This window comes from Plectropomus leopardus, chromosome 4, assembly GCF_026936395.1.
Source record: "Plectropomus leopardus strain MGB_pleo_1.0 chromosome 4, ASM2693639v1, whole genome shotgun sequence".
NCBI lineage: Eukaryota > Metazoa > Chordata > Actinopteri > Perciformes > Serranidae > Plectropomus > Plectropomus leopardus.
Window position 1 is genome coordinate 12,350,007 of NC_142179.1, and position 17,284 is coordinate 12,367,290.

Genomic DNA, 17,284 nt, shown 5'->3' on the forward strand with positions numbered 1-17,284 from the left:
TGTTGCATTAGTCAGTTCATGAATCATGCTCAAGTGTTAAATGAAACTGCATCGCATGACGATATTGTACAAGATCGTCAGGGTCAACTGATGGTTCACTTGAGTGTTGCAACACAAAAGACAAATAAAATGGATCACTGGAACCTTCAAATGTTGACCAAACCCTCTGGATAAATAGTCATATAGATGAATGAAAAGTGAACTGAGGATCCTGTTTTCCTGGGCACAATGCAAAGCTGTTACATTATTTAAAAGGTCATTTCATTCATTACTTAGAAACCCAGTTACCAAACAAGCTTGACAAAAAAAAACAGCTCATATAACTAATCAACTATTTGTTTGTTGAATTTTTATTCCCCTTCCTATTTCCTTGTCTCCAAATTTGTTATTATGTATGTGTACAGGATGATGGTAGGAGTGTTACATCCTTTGCTTTTTATTCATTCATAATATATCACAAAAAATAACTTAACCTGATGTCCTGATGTTTCTTGAGTGCATGTAAAAGAAAACGCAAGCCTGAGCTAGTAATTGTTTTTATTTTGAAAGAGCAATTTTTAAAGTGCAAGAGCTGTGACATTAAGTATATCCTATATTAACGCTAAGGACAAAATTAAGGCTGAGACCGCTGACTTTAGCCCCTTCAACACTGCCTGTTCAAGGCAGGAACCCAAGAACAAAGGAATCAAAGGTGCAATATCAGAATAAGGGCACATTTTAATTACCTCTGCCGCCCTTAAGCCGGCAGTGGAGGTAGTAGCAATGCCGAAAACGGCGACAAGGTAAAAGGGACAGCCGGCTGGAGGGGAATACAGGCGGGATGGGTTTGACATTTTGATAAAGTGTTAAGCATGTTATCCAAAGTGGGAGATTTAAAAAGCAGCTAGCAGCTGTTAGTGGCTAACTCAAAGAAGAAAAACAGCGGTCAAAATCGTCTGCAAAATGGTAAGACAATAACGTTTGGGAGCTCCTAATCCTCCAAGCAGAGGACGAGATCAGATTGTCATTTTTATGTTATGCCTTTGTGATTGTTTAGAGCCCTGTCAATACATGTATGCCACACTATAGAGGCCAACACTGTTGTGTTTCACATCACGCTTTTTTACTTCCCCAATACCGGCATGCCAACTAAAATCACACAATCAAGGGGCACGATGCTGCCATAGTTTGGTTCTGTGTAAAAATGTAAAGGCTCCATAAGGAAAGGACTTTGTGGCAGCCCTATCGATCCATCCCTGTGTGAAAAGGGCTTTTGTTGGCTATGAACCCTGTAGGCCTGGAGATAAACTTGCACAAAATAAATGCTATTTTAACCATCAGCTGATGCATGCCAAAATTGTATTCTGCTTTTTAAAACATTTTTAAAATGTTTTTTCCCAAAAAATATCCCACCCAGCCAGTCTCCCTGCTTGCAGTGTAAAATGTTGGGATAGGTGTAATACCTAGTTGACACATCCCATCACTCCTGTCAAGCTGGGCGGCTGGGAGCATCTGTGTGGAAGGGGCAAGAGAGAGGGGAGAGGAAGAGGTAGGAGTAGAAGAAGAAGAAAAGGAGATTAAAGCAGAGAAGGGGGAGGAGGCAGAGAGGTCAAGGATAAGGAGGAGGAGGGAGGTGAGACATAAGTTAATTTGACAGACAGCATTTAATCACAAGCAAGTTAGTGTCTTAGTCTCAAATATGGCTTTAGGAAAGCAGCAAGAATGAATTATGTTGGAATCAAGTCTCCCACCTGTAGAGGGTGCACGCAATTATTGGAAAAATGAGAGAGAAAAAAGAAGCCAGCCAAGTAACTTAAAAATTGCATAATTGTTTGGAATGCCATAATTTCCATGGACAAAATTTCAAAACTTTTCCACAACAAGATATCCAATATATTTTTTCCTTGTCACACTCTTCCAGTGTTTTTCAAATATATTAAATTCAAATTCTATTCAAATATAATTTCAGCATCCCAAATGACATGTTCAAGGATCACTGGATATTTGCAAATCCAACAACAGTTTTTGTTTTTCCTGTTTCTGGTTGTGATAAGCGGAGTAATATTGGCAATTTTAAAGAAAACATACCCTCCACACCCCTCTCTTAAATAGATAAAGCCAAGAAAACATGCCTTACAAATCCGCGTATTCATGATTTTTCCAAAGGTTTTAGTGATTTTTACTAGTTCCATTACATTTCCAGGACTGGAAAATGTGATTGTGAACTTCCATGACTTTACAGGTTTTCCATGACCATTGGAACCCTGGGCACACTTAATTTTTTGTTTTTAAAAGGTACTTTCTAATTCTAAGAGGAACTGTGTTTACTCTAAATTATGCAATACATTCCTGTAGCTTCAATTTATATACAGACAAAAAGGCAAATAGGCAATACTGCTTAAGCCTCACTACTTTATAGGGACAATTTTTCCTTCTAATTGTATTTTTTTTTAAATTTATGTTAGTTTTCGCCATTATTCTTTCAGTAGGAAATCATCAGAAGGCAGTCTTTCGCCCTACAAGCAATATTCTGAACAGTGAATACTGCACACAGCACATGAAAACAGAGCTAACAATTGACATCAGTGCTTCCCAGCCTGTGGCTCTCTGTCAGTACTGTGGATCAGCTGGAGATGTGGAGTGTGACAGAAAGTATCCCAGCAGCCTCTGGGCGACGTAAAGTCTGATGAGGCGTGGGCTAACACCAGAGGAGCCAGCCGTGCTACTGTAGCATGACATCCTCGCAAATGCCCTTTTGCACTGTCGTCGCCCAAGAGACAGAAACACCTTTCACGACTCTTCTCTGTTTCTATCTGTTGGTGTTGATTAGGAACACACACACACACACACACACACACACACACACACACACACACACACACACACACACACACACACACACACACACACACACACACACACACACACACACACACACACACACACACACACACACACACACACACACACACAGACGCACACACACAGGGAACTGTAGCGAGAGATGAGAGAACTGAAACTGAGCTTATGTGATTATGTAACATGGGAAATTTGCAGTTTCATAAACACAACTTTTAAGATTATGTAAAAGATAACATATAAAAATGATTGAAGCAGGATGCATGTGTGTTAGAGAGAGTATCAGAGAAAGAGAAGAAAAATATGCATAAGCATAGAGGAAAAATAAGAGCGGGAAAGAACAAAGACAACTGCTGTGGTAATTTTAACTCAACCCAGAAAAAGCCGGCTCGTGGACAGAGTTACCGCCTGGATCTATAACCATGGTAACCTGATCTGTGGATCCTGTGCAGGCTTGTTGTGTGGGACTTCACCGGAGGAGGAGGAGTTCACACCAGCTGTTTGTGTAGGCGTTTTCATTTCTCGTGCCAAATGTGTGCCAGTGTGCATACAAGTGTGTGTGTGTGTGTGTGTGTATCAACTCCATCACCTTCAGATGTTACTCTGATGTTCAGTCAGCAAATCTGGATTTGATTAAACCTTCAGCTGATTAACAGTTATCTCTGAGAAGTGTGTCCTGACATATAAGTCTAATAAAAATGCAACTTTTCAGGCCTAGAGGACTGAATTCACATTAAGAAATATAAGCATCTTTATGACGGCTTCAACATATGATTACTTTACAACACAGGTTCCAAAAAAAGTGATGCTGTGTTGAACGTACATTAAAACAAAATGCAATGATTTACACATACAGTGGGGGAAATAATTATTCAACATGCTTTTTTTTTTTATTTAACATATTTCCAATACAGCTATTCACATGGCATTTAAATCAGACATTTGTATTGACAGTAAAAGACACCAATAAATACATTTTGACAAATCACATGATTGTGTGTGTGTTGTTGTGTACGTCTAGGTGGGGGTGGGAGGGTCAGGCTGTCTGTATTTTTCTTGATTTTCATTGATGTTTTTCATTTCTGTTATTGTTTTTAATCTCTGTGAGGCACTTTGTGTTACTCTTTGTATGAAAAGTGCCATACAAATAAAGATTTGATTTGATTTGAAATCATTGCATTCTGGTTTTATTAACATTTTACACAGTGCCTAAGCTTTTTGGAATTGGGGTTGCATTACCAATTAATCGGATTATATTTACAACAATATATAATTGAGAATATAGTGGAAAAAAGGCCCATTGCATTTTCTCCAAACCCAAGTTGACGCCGACAAATTTCCTGTTTTGTTGTAAGAAACGATCACTGACCTGAACCAGCTTGTAAAAAGACTAAAATGATCAATCGGTAATCAGAATAATAGATGATTTATTTTCCATCAGTCTTTTCATCTCCTCTTAGTAATAAATCACTAACCAATCTAAGAGAAGTCAAATCAAGACACCTGGACATTAATACCTTTTCCCACACCTTTATACCTTGCATACATTTCACAAGAGTACATGGTATATTATGGCATTCACCATCACCACCTCCTGGCGTGGAGTGACTACACTCAACAAGCTCTCTTAGTTTTTTCATACAATAAATAAACAAAATAAGCTGACAAAATGAAAAGACAGGGAATATTATCACACACTCCTTAACTGAACAGAAAAATACAACCTTACGAGTCTGTCACCTAACTCATTCTAGCTTAATTGCCTTGTTAAATCATTGTATAACATTTATTCAAACTCAACAGAAACAAAATAAAATTCACTAAAACACTAAAAAATAAACTTAATCCAGAGTTGGAGGTGAAAATATGGTGGCTGTAGATGCTGTTGCTTGCCAAGTGTTTACTAATCCCCACCACTCATTTCAGTTCGTACTCAGTTCAGCCTGCTCCAACAGTAGAGACGGATCTCTGATGGCCCGTGCTGTGCACTACATTCACTCAATATGGCATCTCTAGCAGTTTAATACAAAGAGAAAAACATACTGTTGGTATTTTCAAATACCCTGATATATCGGAATTCCATGACACAGCACAAGCCTTATGTCAAATTCTTTTACCATCCTGTCAACTGCTGTGAAACAATTTGAACGATGAAATAATGGTGTAAACCAAAGTAAAGAGACAGAAATATGTCAACACACGAGTGCATGTTTGTGTGTGACAGCAGGCGACTTATTACTGGGCATGGTACACGTGAGGGGTTTTTATTTCCTCATGGGGGCGCGAGGGGGTTCTAAAATGCCTGCAAGGTCATGTTTACATTGGTCAACTTCCTGTCAGTGGAGCAGAGGTGAATGCAGATAAGAGAGAGAATGTCTCAACAGCGCAGTTACAGGAGCAGCAGGCCGACTCAATGTAAACATTTTAGTCCTGATGTAATGACGAACCAAGGACGGACAGAAGTCTGCTGGTTAATTAGGCTGGATGAATCAGAGACAGATGTTTGCTGTTGTCAAGACGGAATAAATTTACTATGACAAAATAATGTGTATGTGTTAAGATTTAAACTATGTTCTACATACTGCTAAAAATAAGAATTATTTCTCTTTTTTTCTTGTTTGTGTAAAAAACAAAAGTACAATAATTAAGAATTATGTATCTATCTATTTATATATATATATATACATATATATGCTATATAATACAGTATATAGAATGCAAAAAAAATCCTTTAAATTTAGAGGATGCCTATTTATTATCATTTATTTAAAATCATAAATAAAAATGTCACATAAAGGAACATTAAAAGGTTTAGTTACAGTTTGGGTTTTCATCTGGTTGTTGATCTGATCTTACCTGGTTATTCAGATTTATCTAGTTATTTGCCAGTTAATTCAATTTGCACACTTTTTTGACAATTAATAGTTAGTCTAACTTTTATGGTTTTATTTATTGTATTTATCTTATTCCTATTCCTAGTTACACATTTATTCTATTTCTAATTTACTTCCATTCTGTCTTAATGTTGCATTTCAGGAATGAGTCCTAAACCCGGAAATGATTTAACATTTTTTAACACTGTCTGTTCCCTAGTCTTGTGGTCAATGTTTTTTTTTACAACATGACTTTACGTTGTGATGGCAACGTTACATCATGCAAGTGTAACCATAGCTTTTTACTTCTTGCGATTGCATTGCCATTGCTAAAATCATAAAATTGATAATCTCGCTAAACAAAACATGCAAGTATCAGAAACATTTGTTAGCTACAGAGCATATTTTCTGCAATGATCCATAACTTACATATGTAAAAGTAGATATTCATTTTAACTGATTTACACTTGCTCCCATCTGGATCATCAGACACAGCTGAAAGTTTGGCGAAAGGCTTGACATAGGCGGTAACAGAAAGAAAAAGCTGCGAATGACTCCACCAGGGGTTGCGATAACTGTACAGAGAGTACAACTAAGATGTTAAACTGACTAATGAGTTTAATTACAGTGCAGGTTATTTCAGCAACTTCCATATAAAAATTTAACTTGACCTATGCTGTTGCCTTTTTTAATAGTTTGGCTGATGTACAGCCAGATAAATCCTACTTTATTCTGTACTTTCCCGTCTCACAGCAGGTGGACTAACATGCTGTGCTTCACAACGCATTCCTCAGTTTAAAAAAGCCAAAGCTGCAGGAAAGACTGTTACATTTAGATCAGGGGAATAGAGATGTTCAGCCTTTAAATGTAATTCCAGCCCCCTCTCAAAGCAACACCTACACCCACACAGCATGCTATCAGCAGCACATCAATGGGTGTTAAAGGTTAGATTAAAACAAAAAAAAAAAAACATTTTTTCTCCAAAAAAAAGGCGTGTACTGTAACCACCCACAGCTTCAGGCATTTTTTCATCAAGTCCAAAAGGGATATATACGACTAAAAGGCATCTATTGTTGCTTTAAGTTGATGAAATCTTTTAAGCCTACCCGAGCCAGACTCCTGCTGCTGTTCCCAGTAGGGCAACCAGTTTCACTTGCTTATACAGTAACGGTGGAGAAACATTACCTTCATTTAGTCCCATAATGGTTTTATTACCTGAGATGATAAAGCATTTGAACATGTTTGCAAAACTTGGTTGTGGTTAAGTGGTTCAGTGATGTTCAGCAGTCTGTAGTTTTGTAGAGGTTAAGATATTTCCATAGCGATGTGAAACTTGAGGTCATGTCCGTTTTCTCACACATGCTCATAAATGAATTATCCCAAATTATTATTTCTGATTAACCCTTTAAACCCTGGGCAACTTGGTTTGATTTGATTCAAAAATGTGGTAAGAAGGTAATAAGCAACTGAAGAAGGAATGACCCAAAAATAGGCAAGAAATTAGTAAAAAGTACAAAAAATTACCTAGAAATTGCATTTAAAAAAGTACATGACAGTTACCTGAAAATTTGTTTAAGACAGAAAAATAAAAAAAAAATTCTGTAAAATAAGTTTATCTTATTATGATAATTAAAAAAATAGTTCTCTGGACATCCCTAGCCTTATAGAAATTATTTTCTAACTCTTCTCCTACTAAATTACTACTCTTTTTTATGGAATTTTCAAACAAAATAATTTTCTAATTCAAATATCTTTTGCACAACCAGCAGTCCAAGCTCAAAGATATTCAGTTTAAAATGATATAAAACAGAGGCCAGCAACCACAATGGACAAACTTGGAAAATGACTCTAAATCTACTACTCCTAATTCAAAACACACTCGACTCGTCATAACCAGCCAAACAACTTGCAGGAGATATTTTCGGGTTCATGTGAAGTGTTTTGGCAGAACAGGGGGCACAACAAAGAAACAAATAAGGTTCAGAGAGATAAGAAGATATCTGCATCATTGGGTGAGGCTCCTCACACACACAGATACACACTACCAGAGCCTGGAGAGGACACACATCATGGAGGGGACGACAAGAACAAAGTTCACATTGACGTTGTGCCAGATAACATTATTAGCCTCCATCAAAGGTTACAGGCTGATTTAAGGTGGCATTTAGCGAAGACTGGGGAGATGCTGAGCCAGATTTAACAACATTTAACTGTTGAGAGCAACACAGAACAAGAAGGCAGTCGGTTTACAGTATTTCCTCGATTGACCAAGCAGAGATGCCAAGAATTTCCCGCTACCAGCGTCTCAAATGTGAAGATTTTGAGTGTTCTATTATTTGATATATTTGGGTTAGAGACTGTAAGTCAAATATTTTCTTCACCATTGAAGCTAAAATGTTTGAAATATGCTAGAATCAGCTTCTTAATGTAAGAATTTTCAACTTGTCTCTGTTCTCTTTTACTTTATTGATTATCTTTGGGTTCTGGACTGTCGATCACACAGAACTAGGATGTTGAATGGGCAGTTTTAATTATTTTATGACTTTAATTTTTAGGTAAAAATAATGAATACTCAGTAGATTTATCAATGACGGTAATAATAATAATGGACGGCACAGTGGCGCTGTGGTTAGCACTGTTGCCTTACAGCAAGAGGTGGTTCGATCCCGGGTTGGAACAGGGTTCGGTCTGTGGGCGGGGGCCCTTCTGTGTGGAGTTTGCATGTTCTCCCCGTGTCTGTGTGGTTTCTCTCAGGGGTCTCCGGCTTCCTCCCACAGTCCAAAGACATGCAGGTCAGGTTGATTAGTGACTCTAAATTGCCTTTAGGTGTGATTGTAAACGTGAAAAGTTGTCTGTCTATATGTGTCGGCCCTGCGATAGCCCCCCCCGGTAATAGTCACAGTCCAAACAGCGAAATACCAACTAGGAGTCGTTTCAAACAAAATGCGACAACATATTAGATATCTGCTGGGAGCATTATCCATCGAGGAGGCTATGACGATGGGAATAGAGTACACATTAGAAGGATAAAATCACAAAAATTATGAAGACCAAACTACAATAACATCATGACTGACAGACCATTTGCAAAGCAATCATGGGTGTCTGCGTCATTGTTTCGTAAAAGGAGTTTTCAAACTAAAACAGACTCTAAAACAGGCTCAGCAGCATTTTTAAAGGTCTCTCTTTTAGGAGTTGTACAAACACTTGACACATTGGTGTAAATATAGCAATAGTTTTGTGCTCTAAAACAAAAATGTACTTGTGTGAATGCCGTACTGGTTGTTTCACATTGATGTAATTTCATGTAAGTTCAGAGCATCCACTGAAGCCTCATGCTTCAATCATCTGGCCGATAAGACAAAAGCTGAAAAACATACTTCTAACCATACTGAAAGTTGACACTGATCTTTACAAAAACAATCTGGAAACTGCGTGTGGCTTTACATTGTTTTAACAATTAAACAGCATTTTAAAAATCAGACAACTTAGAGTGGATGTAAACCTCAAATGGACCACTTCCAGTAGTAATACAGAAGGTAAGGCAATTATAAACGCACTTTAGCCGGCTGCTGCCAGTCCATCCGTCATCTGTCATGCTGCTTTTTAAAATTTTATGAAACTTACAATGTGGTTCATTCAAAACTGCACTGACTCTCTCTGAGAAAAAGCTACCACATTTAGCTGTCTATAAATGAAGCACAAAATCTGGGTCGTGGCTGAGATTAGATTGTTTTTTTGATAATGATGGATGTCATCACAACATCCTGGCATTCATTCCACTAATAAACCAAAGAGGCAGAGAGAAACACATGTGTCCCAATTCATTTTGTTGGATTATTTTAATTACTGACCAACCTGCAGGGTATTTCATTGATAAACTGATTGATTGCTTCGTCGATTAAATGTAAGAAAAATGGTGCTCACAGTTTCCTAAGCTTGGTCTAACCACTTAAGGCCTGTTTACGATCAACAATTTAAGACAGTTTCACTGAAAGTTATAAATTATATTACTGAACAGCATCCTTTAAAAACCTATATGCTTTTGGTTTTAATGACAGTTAAACCTTATCAATATAAACCTATATCAAACTGCTTGGACTTTATTTACTTCTGATTTATCCAACTGATCTCAATCACTGAGCTTCTCTGTTTAAGATAAAAGTGCAAAATTTGGCATATTTTAAGGACAATGGGATGTGACAACAGATGCCTGAGGATGCGCTTCAAAGTTCAAGTCCTACTCATCTGTCCTACATCTTTGTATTTATAACTACAGCAGGGTAGACATATAAGAAAATGCAGTCTCTCTTACATTTGAAACATCAGAAGCTTAAAAACACTGACATCTACAAAAGAGCACCTATTTATACCTCAAACACTAGCATCTGTACCAAAGTATGATTAGCTGCAATCACCAATAAATCAATAAGTGGCCCCAGTAGTCTCTTCCATCCACACACCCCCACTCACACTTAGAGAGAATCTTTAAAACTCAAAACAAAAATCTATTGAATGCTCATTTATTCACTAACTCGTTACACCAGACCAGATGAGACCCAGCAAAATCATTGACACCTAACTCTAAATTTTAAAAAACTGTTCTCATAGACAGTCAATGCAGCTGTAACAGCAGCCAGACACACAAAGAGGACATTCCTCTGTGACCGGTAGCAGATTAAGGGGCTATTGTAAGTTTGATGCAAGACACATCCTCAACAAAGACCGGATGTTGTCCAAAACTCTAACAGCTCCAAACATCACTTCACTGACACTGAGGAGAATAAGTTATTGTCTGTAACAATAATACGGTGTACTATTCTGCCTTTTGCCATTTAATCCCCATTTTACACACAAAAACTGAAGATTAGAAAAGGCAGCAACTAAAAGGGTCAAAAGTAATACACCAATAAACATCTATAGATGAAAAAGTATTTTTTTAGGTTTTACTATTCAGAACCACGTGTTAAAATCTTACCACCCACAATGCCACCACACACACACACACACACACACACACACACACACACACCTTTACACAGAACAGTGGGGAGGCACAGCATGACCCACTACAGTGTAATCCCAGTCACATGCTGCCTGCCACAAAACAGGGCCAAGAAACGAGTTCTGTGACCCAGTTCACTTCACTGTGCCCATTCCTGACCCGACATCCTGTGAGGTGATCCTCTGTATCCATTTACTGCAAGTCATAGTGACTTAAGGAAGCTACTCTGAGATGCTGAAAAACAATTTTTCAAACAATACTGTGGCATAACTAACACTGACATAAGTAAACTGTCTACGATCAGCATTGCGCAGCTCTGTTTCTTAAAATCCAGTAAAACCATTAACCCGGAAGCTTCTATCAGGGTGAAGAATCAACAGGAAACAATGCATGTGATGACTGCAGTTTACTGTACAAACTTAAGTCAGCTGCAGATCAGCTTTTTCTGATCGTTTCCAGCAAATGTAGGAGGCAGCAACTGCTTGGGAGCTGCACCTTTCAGAATAAGAAGTACTGACAATGAACCACACACGCGCGCACACACGCGCACACGCACACACACACACACACACACACACACACACACACACACACACACACACACACACAAAAAAAAAACCTCTGTAATTATATGTTGGCTCATATACAAAATAAAAGAGTGTACAACCTACACTTACGAGACAAAAATCCAAACAAAGAAAAGATGGGTTGCCCAGCAGTAATCCAAATGCAAATAGTATTTAATGTAATCATTTCAACTATAAGTACTAAGGCTCTAATATAACCAATGAAATGAAGGAAAAAGATCATGATTCATCTGAACGCAATACAAGAAAACTGATGTCAATCCAGATCTCAATGGGTTAAATGTTGTGGCATCACAACTGATCATGTGATGTAACCATCACAAAATGACCATTGTGGCACACAGTCCATCTCCCAGAATGCCTCACCACAAACACAAGTGTAGGTGTTTAATGTTTAATAAATACATTTCAACTGGAACACCCCCATGATACAGTCTCTGGCTCTTGTTTTACATCTAGTATCTGCAAAAAATGCAGTTCCACATTTTTCCACAAATTTCCACAAAAAATTGAATAGTAGTATATTTGTATAAAACATCCTATTTGACTAGCTTATTCCTGTATTGGGAATAACCCTATCTTCAAAGTTCTACAGGCCATTTTTATAAACAACGCAATTAATCATTTAATAGAGAAATAACCAGCAAATAATTGAAAGGGAAAACAGTTGTTAGGTGGAGCCCTAAACATGACAAATGGGAGAGGATTTTAATAAAACTGGGTGGCACACCACAATCTCATCTGTTGCTGGTAAGAAATAAATATTTCAGCAATAATATCAATATCCTTGATTGGTTTAAAGGAACAAACATACCATCTGATTTCTAAACCATTTTCTTGCTCCTTATACTTAGCCCAGCCTGATCTTTGTCAGCTGCCTTTATTCTGGCTTCATTCTCGTGATGACATGAAAGGACAGACCTCAAATTGCAGGATGGGTTTGGTTTAAAGATTGTAACCTTCTTGTATCTCAACCCACGCACCCTACCAACCTGCCTGTCAACCGGTGCCTTGGATTTCTAAAGTGGAAACCAGCCAGCACTTTCAAACAGCAAAGAGGAACAAAACACCTGCTCCAAACAGCCGCTGACGTTGCTTTCTATTTCAGATATTCCGCCATCACACTGGTCCCCAAACACATTGTTCATCACAGGTCTAATGACTAAAAGGCCAGTCGCACAGACTTCTGTCGTCCCGCAGGCTTTTGATCTTCACATCAGTGTATCATCAACTTCTGTACAGACTGGAAGCGTCCAGCACCTGAACAGTCAACACTGGCACCACCTACAGATGTCAACTGTCACTACAGTCCTCCTTAAACATCACAGCGGCACCTCTGAAGGCTGCTCTGTGGCTTTTATGGAAATTTTGGCAAAGCAAAGCTGTACATGTCAGGGTAGTATGGAATTTAATGTTAGTAATTTCCAGGTCTGGATTGTGCTTTTGCCTCTTTTCTGTTTTCTAACACAATTCAGAATTTCTAAAAATAAAAACATCATACAAGAAAAATATTTTTCATGGAATTTGGAATTTTCGCAAAGCAAAACGTTTACCACCAGGGTCGAAAATAAACACCCACCAAGCGCCAAATATGGGTAGATTTTTCATTTGGCCAGTAAATGTTGGAAGGCTCAGTGCATTTAAACACATATTCAACATGATACATATTACCTCGATAAAATGTATCACCCAACTTTCTGCCAAGGAGTATTAACTGAACAACCACAATGGGTAAAATGCACGTTTGAAGAGCAGAGTTGGGAAAAAAAACACAATCCACCATCCAAAAATATGCAAGTGGCTGCTAGATTCGCCTTACTCAGGAGCCAAAGACCGACTGGTAGATTTTGGAGTCCCCCAGCGACAGTGGCAGGTGGACAACACGTTAATTTCCAACTCTGTTTCGAAAGATTGGATATTTGTACTTTGTGAAATGATCTACTGTCTGTTTTAGTTTGGAAATTGGAGTCTGGAAAAGTATGGAACTTTGAAATGAAAAATGTATAGGCAATCTGAGATATGTGCATTGTGACTACTGGGAATTCCTTGTATGCAAAAAAAGAAACACATAAAGCATATTTTAATCGTTTGCTTGGGTCCAAGAGTGACTCAGCAGTATGCTAAACAGGACTTTGTACTGCAACTGTAATGCAACTGCTTTGAGATTTGCCTCATGATAAATAAAGCTCTATTTTATTTATCTTATCTTATCCAGATAAAAATCTACAGTACAAATGACCAACCCTTTCACGGTACAACGTTGTAGGGCTGCACCTAATGATTATTTTTTTATAGATTAATCTATCGATAATTTTTTTGATGTATCTATGGAAACATCTTTGTATTTCCTCATCTCTGTGACAGAGAGAGATTTTAAACTGCACCGTTTCTTCAGATGTGCTGCGCGGGTGAGCAGTGTGCACGTTCTAACTTGATACACAAGCACCTAAACAAATAACACGATCGGCGCTGCTCACGTTCACTCACTTAATTGATTACGTCGATTACGTCGACGCGTCACGCTGGCCCTACAATGTTGTAAACCAATATTTCCTTTAGATATTGCTGGTTGACTTGTTGTACAACACAAAGTAGAATGCAATCAAGCTGAGACTGAGTATCAAAAATAAATCAATGGTGGAAAGGGAATGGCACAAACCTCAGCTTTGCTCTCTCACGCTAGTGTGTGACCATATCAATTTCTCCCGTCCCGAGGTCTATGCAAACTGCAGGCATAGGTGAAATGCAAAATACTACTGCTAGGTACACAGATTGTATCGCCACAATGAAAACTCTGCAAATGCTCAAAAACACTCAACTACATCGAAATAGAAACCCATTGAGCCCAAAACAAAAGTTTAATTGAAAAAAAAAAAAGAAATAGGTGGGCACCTCTGGACAGGTCTTAACATTAAAAAATTTGCTGCCAAGCACTCATCCTCTCCTGGCTCTTTTCAGACTCTAGGGATATTTTGAGACTAAGTAAAAGTTTGCTTTTAGTGTCCACAAAAAGACAAAACCGTCTTGGATTGACAAATAGAAACACACATAAAAGAAGAGGAAACACTTGATTGATACACACTTGCAACATGGGCCTAAACTGAACATCTTGATGAATTACAAGCATACAAACACACATCAACTACATTCCTAAAACCAAGAACATACCAGTAAGAGCCACGTTATGGATATCTGACTGTCTGTCCTCCAAAAGTTCTGGTTAAGAGGTTTAACCAATAAATGAATAAATCAATGTAATGATTATGCTTACACAATGAGACCTCTTCTCACCAGAAGAACACTCAGAGATCAATACATAAAAGGTCTCAGATAAAACCAGAGAACATCAAACAGTAGACTGCTCCAAACAAGCTGGTAATATTATTAATGTGGGATGATTTCTATGGTAGCTCTAGAAAAATGAGCACCACATAAAAGCAAACAACAAAATCTCAGAATCTCTGAGAGTTACCCGTCTCATGACAGGTGCATGGCGACAGGACTATGATCGTCAACAGTCTTGAGATCCCACACAGTGTTGTTAGTTTTATAGACATTGATGTGCAAATGATGGGTCATCATCACATCCCTCTTTTTCTTATAAATTTAATTCAGTTTTAATTCTATTTCAAGAGGCTTTGTTGGTATGGGAAACATAAGTTTAAATTGACAAAGTAACAAGAATATGCATACAATATGTATGTACATGTATGCCCTCAATGTCAATTTTGCAGGTATCCCCTGAATACAGAGGTTTTGGTACTACTTGGCACTGGGTTATTTTGGCCGATACCTTGGTGTCGAGTACTAATATCCAGCCTTATTCAGGATTATAATGGTTTAATGACCCTAATAATGAAAAACATTGGTTTCACAACTAAGTCTTTATATTATAAAAATATTGCTGTATTTTTTTAATCTCCTCAGACTAGGCAAGGTAAGTAAGTCTCCACACTGACTAAACTGAAATAGCAGTATCATCTAGAAATTTTACTAAATTTATGAGACTTGTGGCTGAAACAGTCAAGCTGCTTTTTGGCATCAGGGGTTAATATTTATTTATGTTAGATCTCACAAAAGACTGAAAACTCCATGGGAGGCGGCATCTTTATCTATCATTACATGATTACTTCCATACTGTGCATTTAAACTTAGTTTGCTTGATTGTTTGCCTAGGACATGCACACACACACATACACATACACACACACACCTGCCTAGCCACGTTTCCAGGACAACCCCATCATCAAGAGCCAATAAATCCTAATGGCCAAGTAAGCTCTGGTGTCCCAGTTACTGCTGCCTGGTAGCTGTAGTTTCGTATCTCCATTACGAGGCTTCATGTAATCAAATGATAAAGTTCAGTACAATTTATTGACGCCTGCTTAGACTTGCTATGGTGCAGTTCATGTTTCAGAGTCACAATAAGCCTTCACCTAGAAACCTTGAGGCATCTGGCCTCCACACTGTAAAGATAATAGCTCCTGCTCTTGCTGTCCCTGTTTTGTCGCGTTAAAGAGAGGAAAGGTGAAGGGTGACTAACCTGACCTTGTTTTATGGTCACTGGTAGCGATGCTTGCCATAGACAATATAGGTGTCTGCCTAGAGCGCCACCCCAAGGGGGGGCGCCAAAATTGCGCCCAGAAAAAAAAGTTTTGATCGGTCTGAACAATGAGTAAAGTGGACATCAGGGGATGTGTTTCTATCCGAATCAGCCAAAAAGCCACAGGAATATATAGAGTTTAGCCAACCTACTTCCTCCTCTGTACCCTACCCATGTACCTGGTAGAACACCCACCTCTTCAGGTATGAATATACCACTGACAGGACTGTACATGAAGAGAAAGACAATGAAAAACCAATAAATCCTTGTTAAAATCAGCAGGAGGAGAGCTTGTTAACGTTAATTAACAGAGGTCACACTGAGTTGCACTGTGATGCAATAAAGCTTTATTCAGTAAAAAATGAGCATTAGGCAAAAGTAATTAATAATGTTCTCATGATGTGTTCAATGTAATCCAATAATAAAATGTTTTTGCGAGAATCTTGAATGAATACAGCTGAAGGAAAGATCTGTTGATGTTTTTACAGTAACATGAAATAGATCATAGAGAGGGAGTGGCGATAAATTAATAGTAAAAAGGCTTTTTCTTTTTTTTTTGAATATGTCTTCTATGTAAAAGAAGGTTATTTAAAAGGTTGTTTCATAAATGTGTAACACACTGAATTTGTGCTCATTTAAAGGAAGTGTAATGAAGGGCTTAATTACTTTTCAACAGTTCAGTTATTTTTTTATAGCATAGATTTCTTTGTCTCCCTCACACACAAGAGTAAAAAACAACAACAGCAAGACAAAACATAAAGAACAATATAAAAAACATCTGTATTGGCTATTGAACATCAATTTTGTCTGATAAGAACCAAAACAGATTATAATTTAAAATATAACAAACTCCAACACATAACTTTGTTTAAATGCTTTTAGCAATTTTTTAATCAAAACTGAGACTTTCAACATCATTTAAAGAAAGTTCCCAACAACTTTTTTATAAAGTCAAGTGAAAATTGAAATAAAAAAATGAATAAATAAAAATAGCTCCCTGAGATTTTACAAAGTAAAAGTTCCTCCAATGTTGACTATTTCTTTGCACATTTTAATCAATTTATTTCATCAGCAATCATTAAAATAAAACGCTGACACAGATAACAGGCAAAATGCCAAATATCTGCCCCTAAAATCGGCCAAACCGATAATCCGTCTACCGCTAGTATCATGTTCTTTTACCTCCACTGCCACTGCATAGAAATAAGCATTTCATTTCCCTCAATTTCTAGTCATTGAATCCTATCATATTACACTGCTGTAAATGAGCCCATATTGCCAACCATATACTGTAACACACAAAATGTATCATCACACCCCTTATCTACAACATGTTACTAGTACTGACAGCAAATTGGCAGATACTCTTGCCTTGTTT

At 37.8% G+C, this 17,284-nt stretch overlaps 1 protein-coding gene across 4 annotated transcripts in view; it reads right to left on the bottom strand.

The window, feature by feature from the left end:
- Positions 1–17,284, bottom strand: part of slc23a2 (solute carrier family 23 member 2) — a 52,784-nt gene that overhangs the window by 34,915 nt on the left and 585 nt on the right. For 2 of the 4 annotated variants that reach the window (XM_088076573.1, XM_088076572.1), the window contains exon 2: positions 1,443–1,491. The exons of the other annotated variants lie outside the window; for them this stretch is intronic. In XM_088076573.1, the coding sequence (XP_087932699.1) occupies positions 1,443–1,491 (49 nt within the window). The remainder of the gene's footprint in view (positions 1–1,442; positions 1,492–17,284) is intronic. 4 annotated transcript variants of the gene reach the window in all.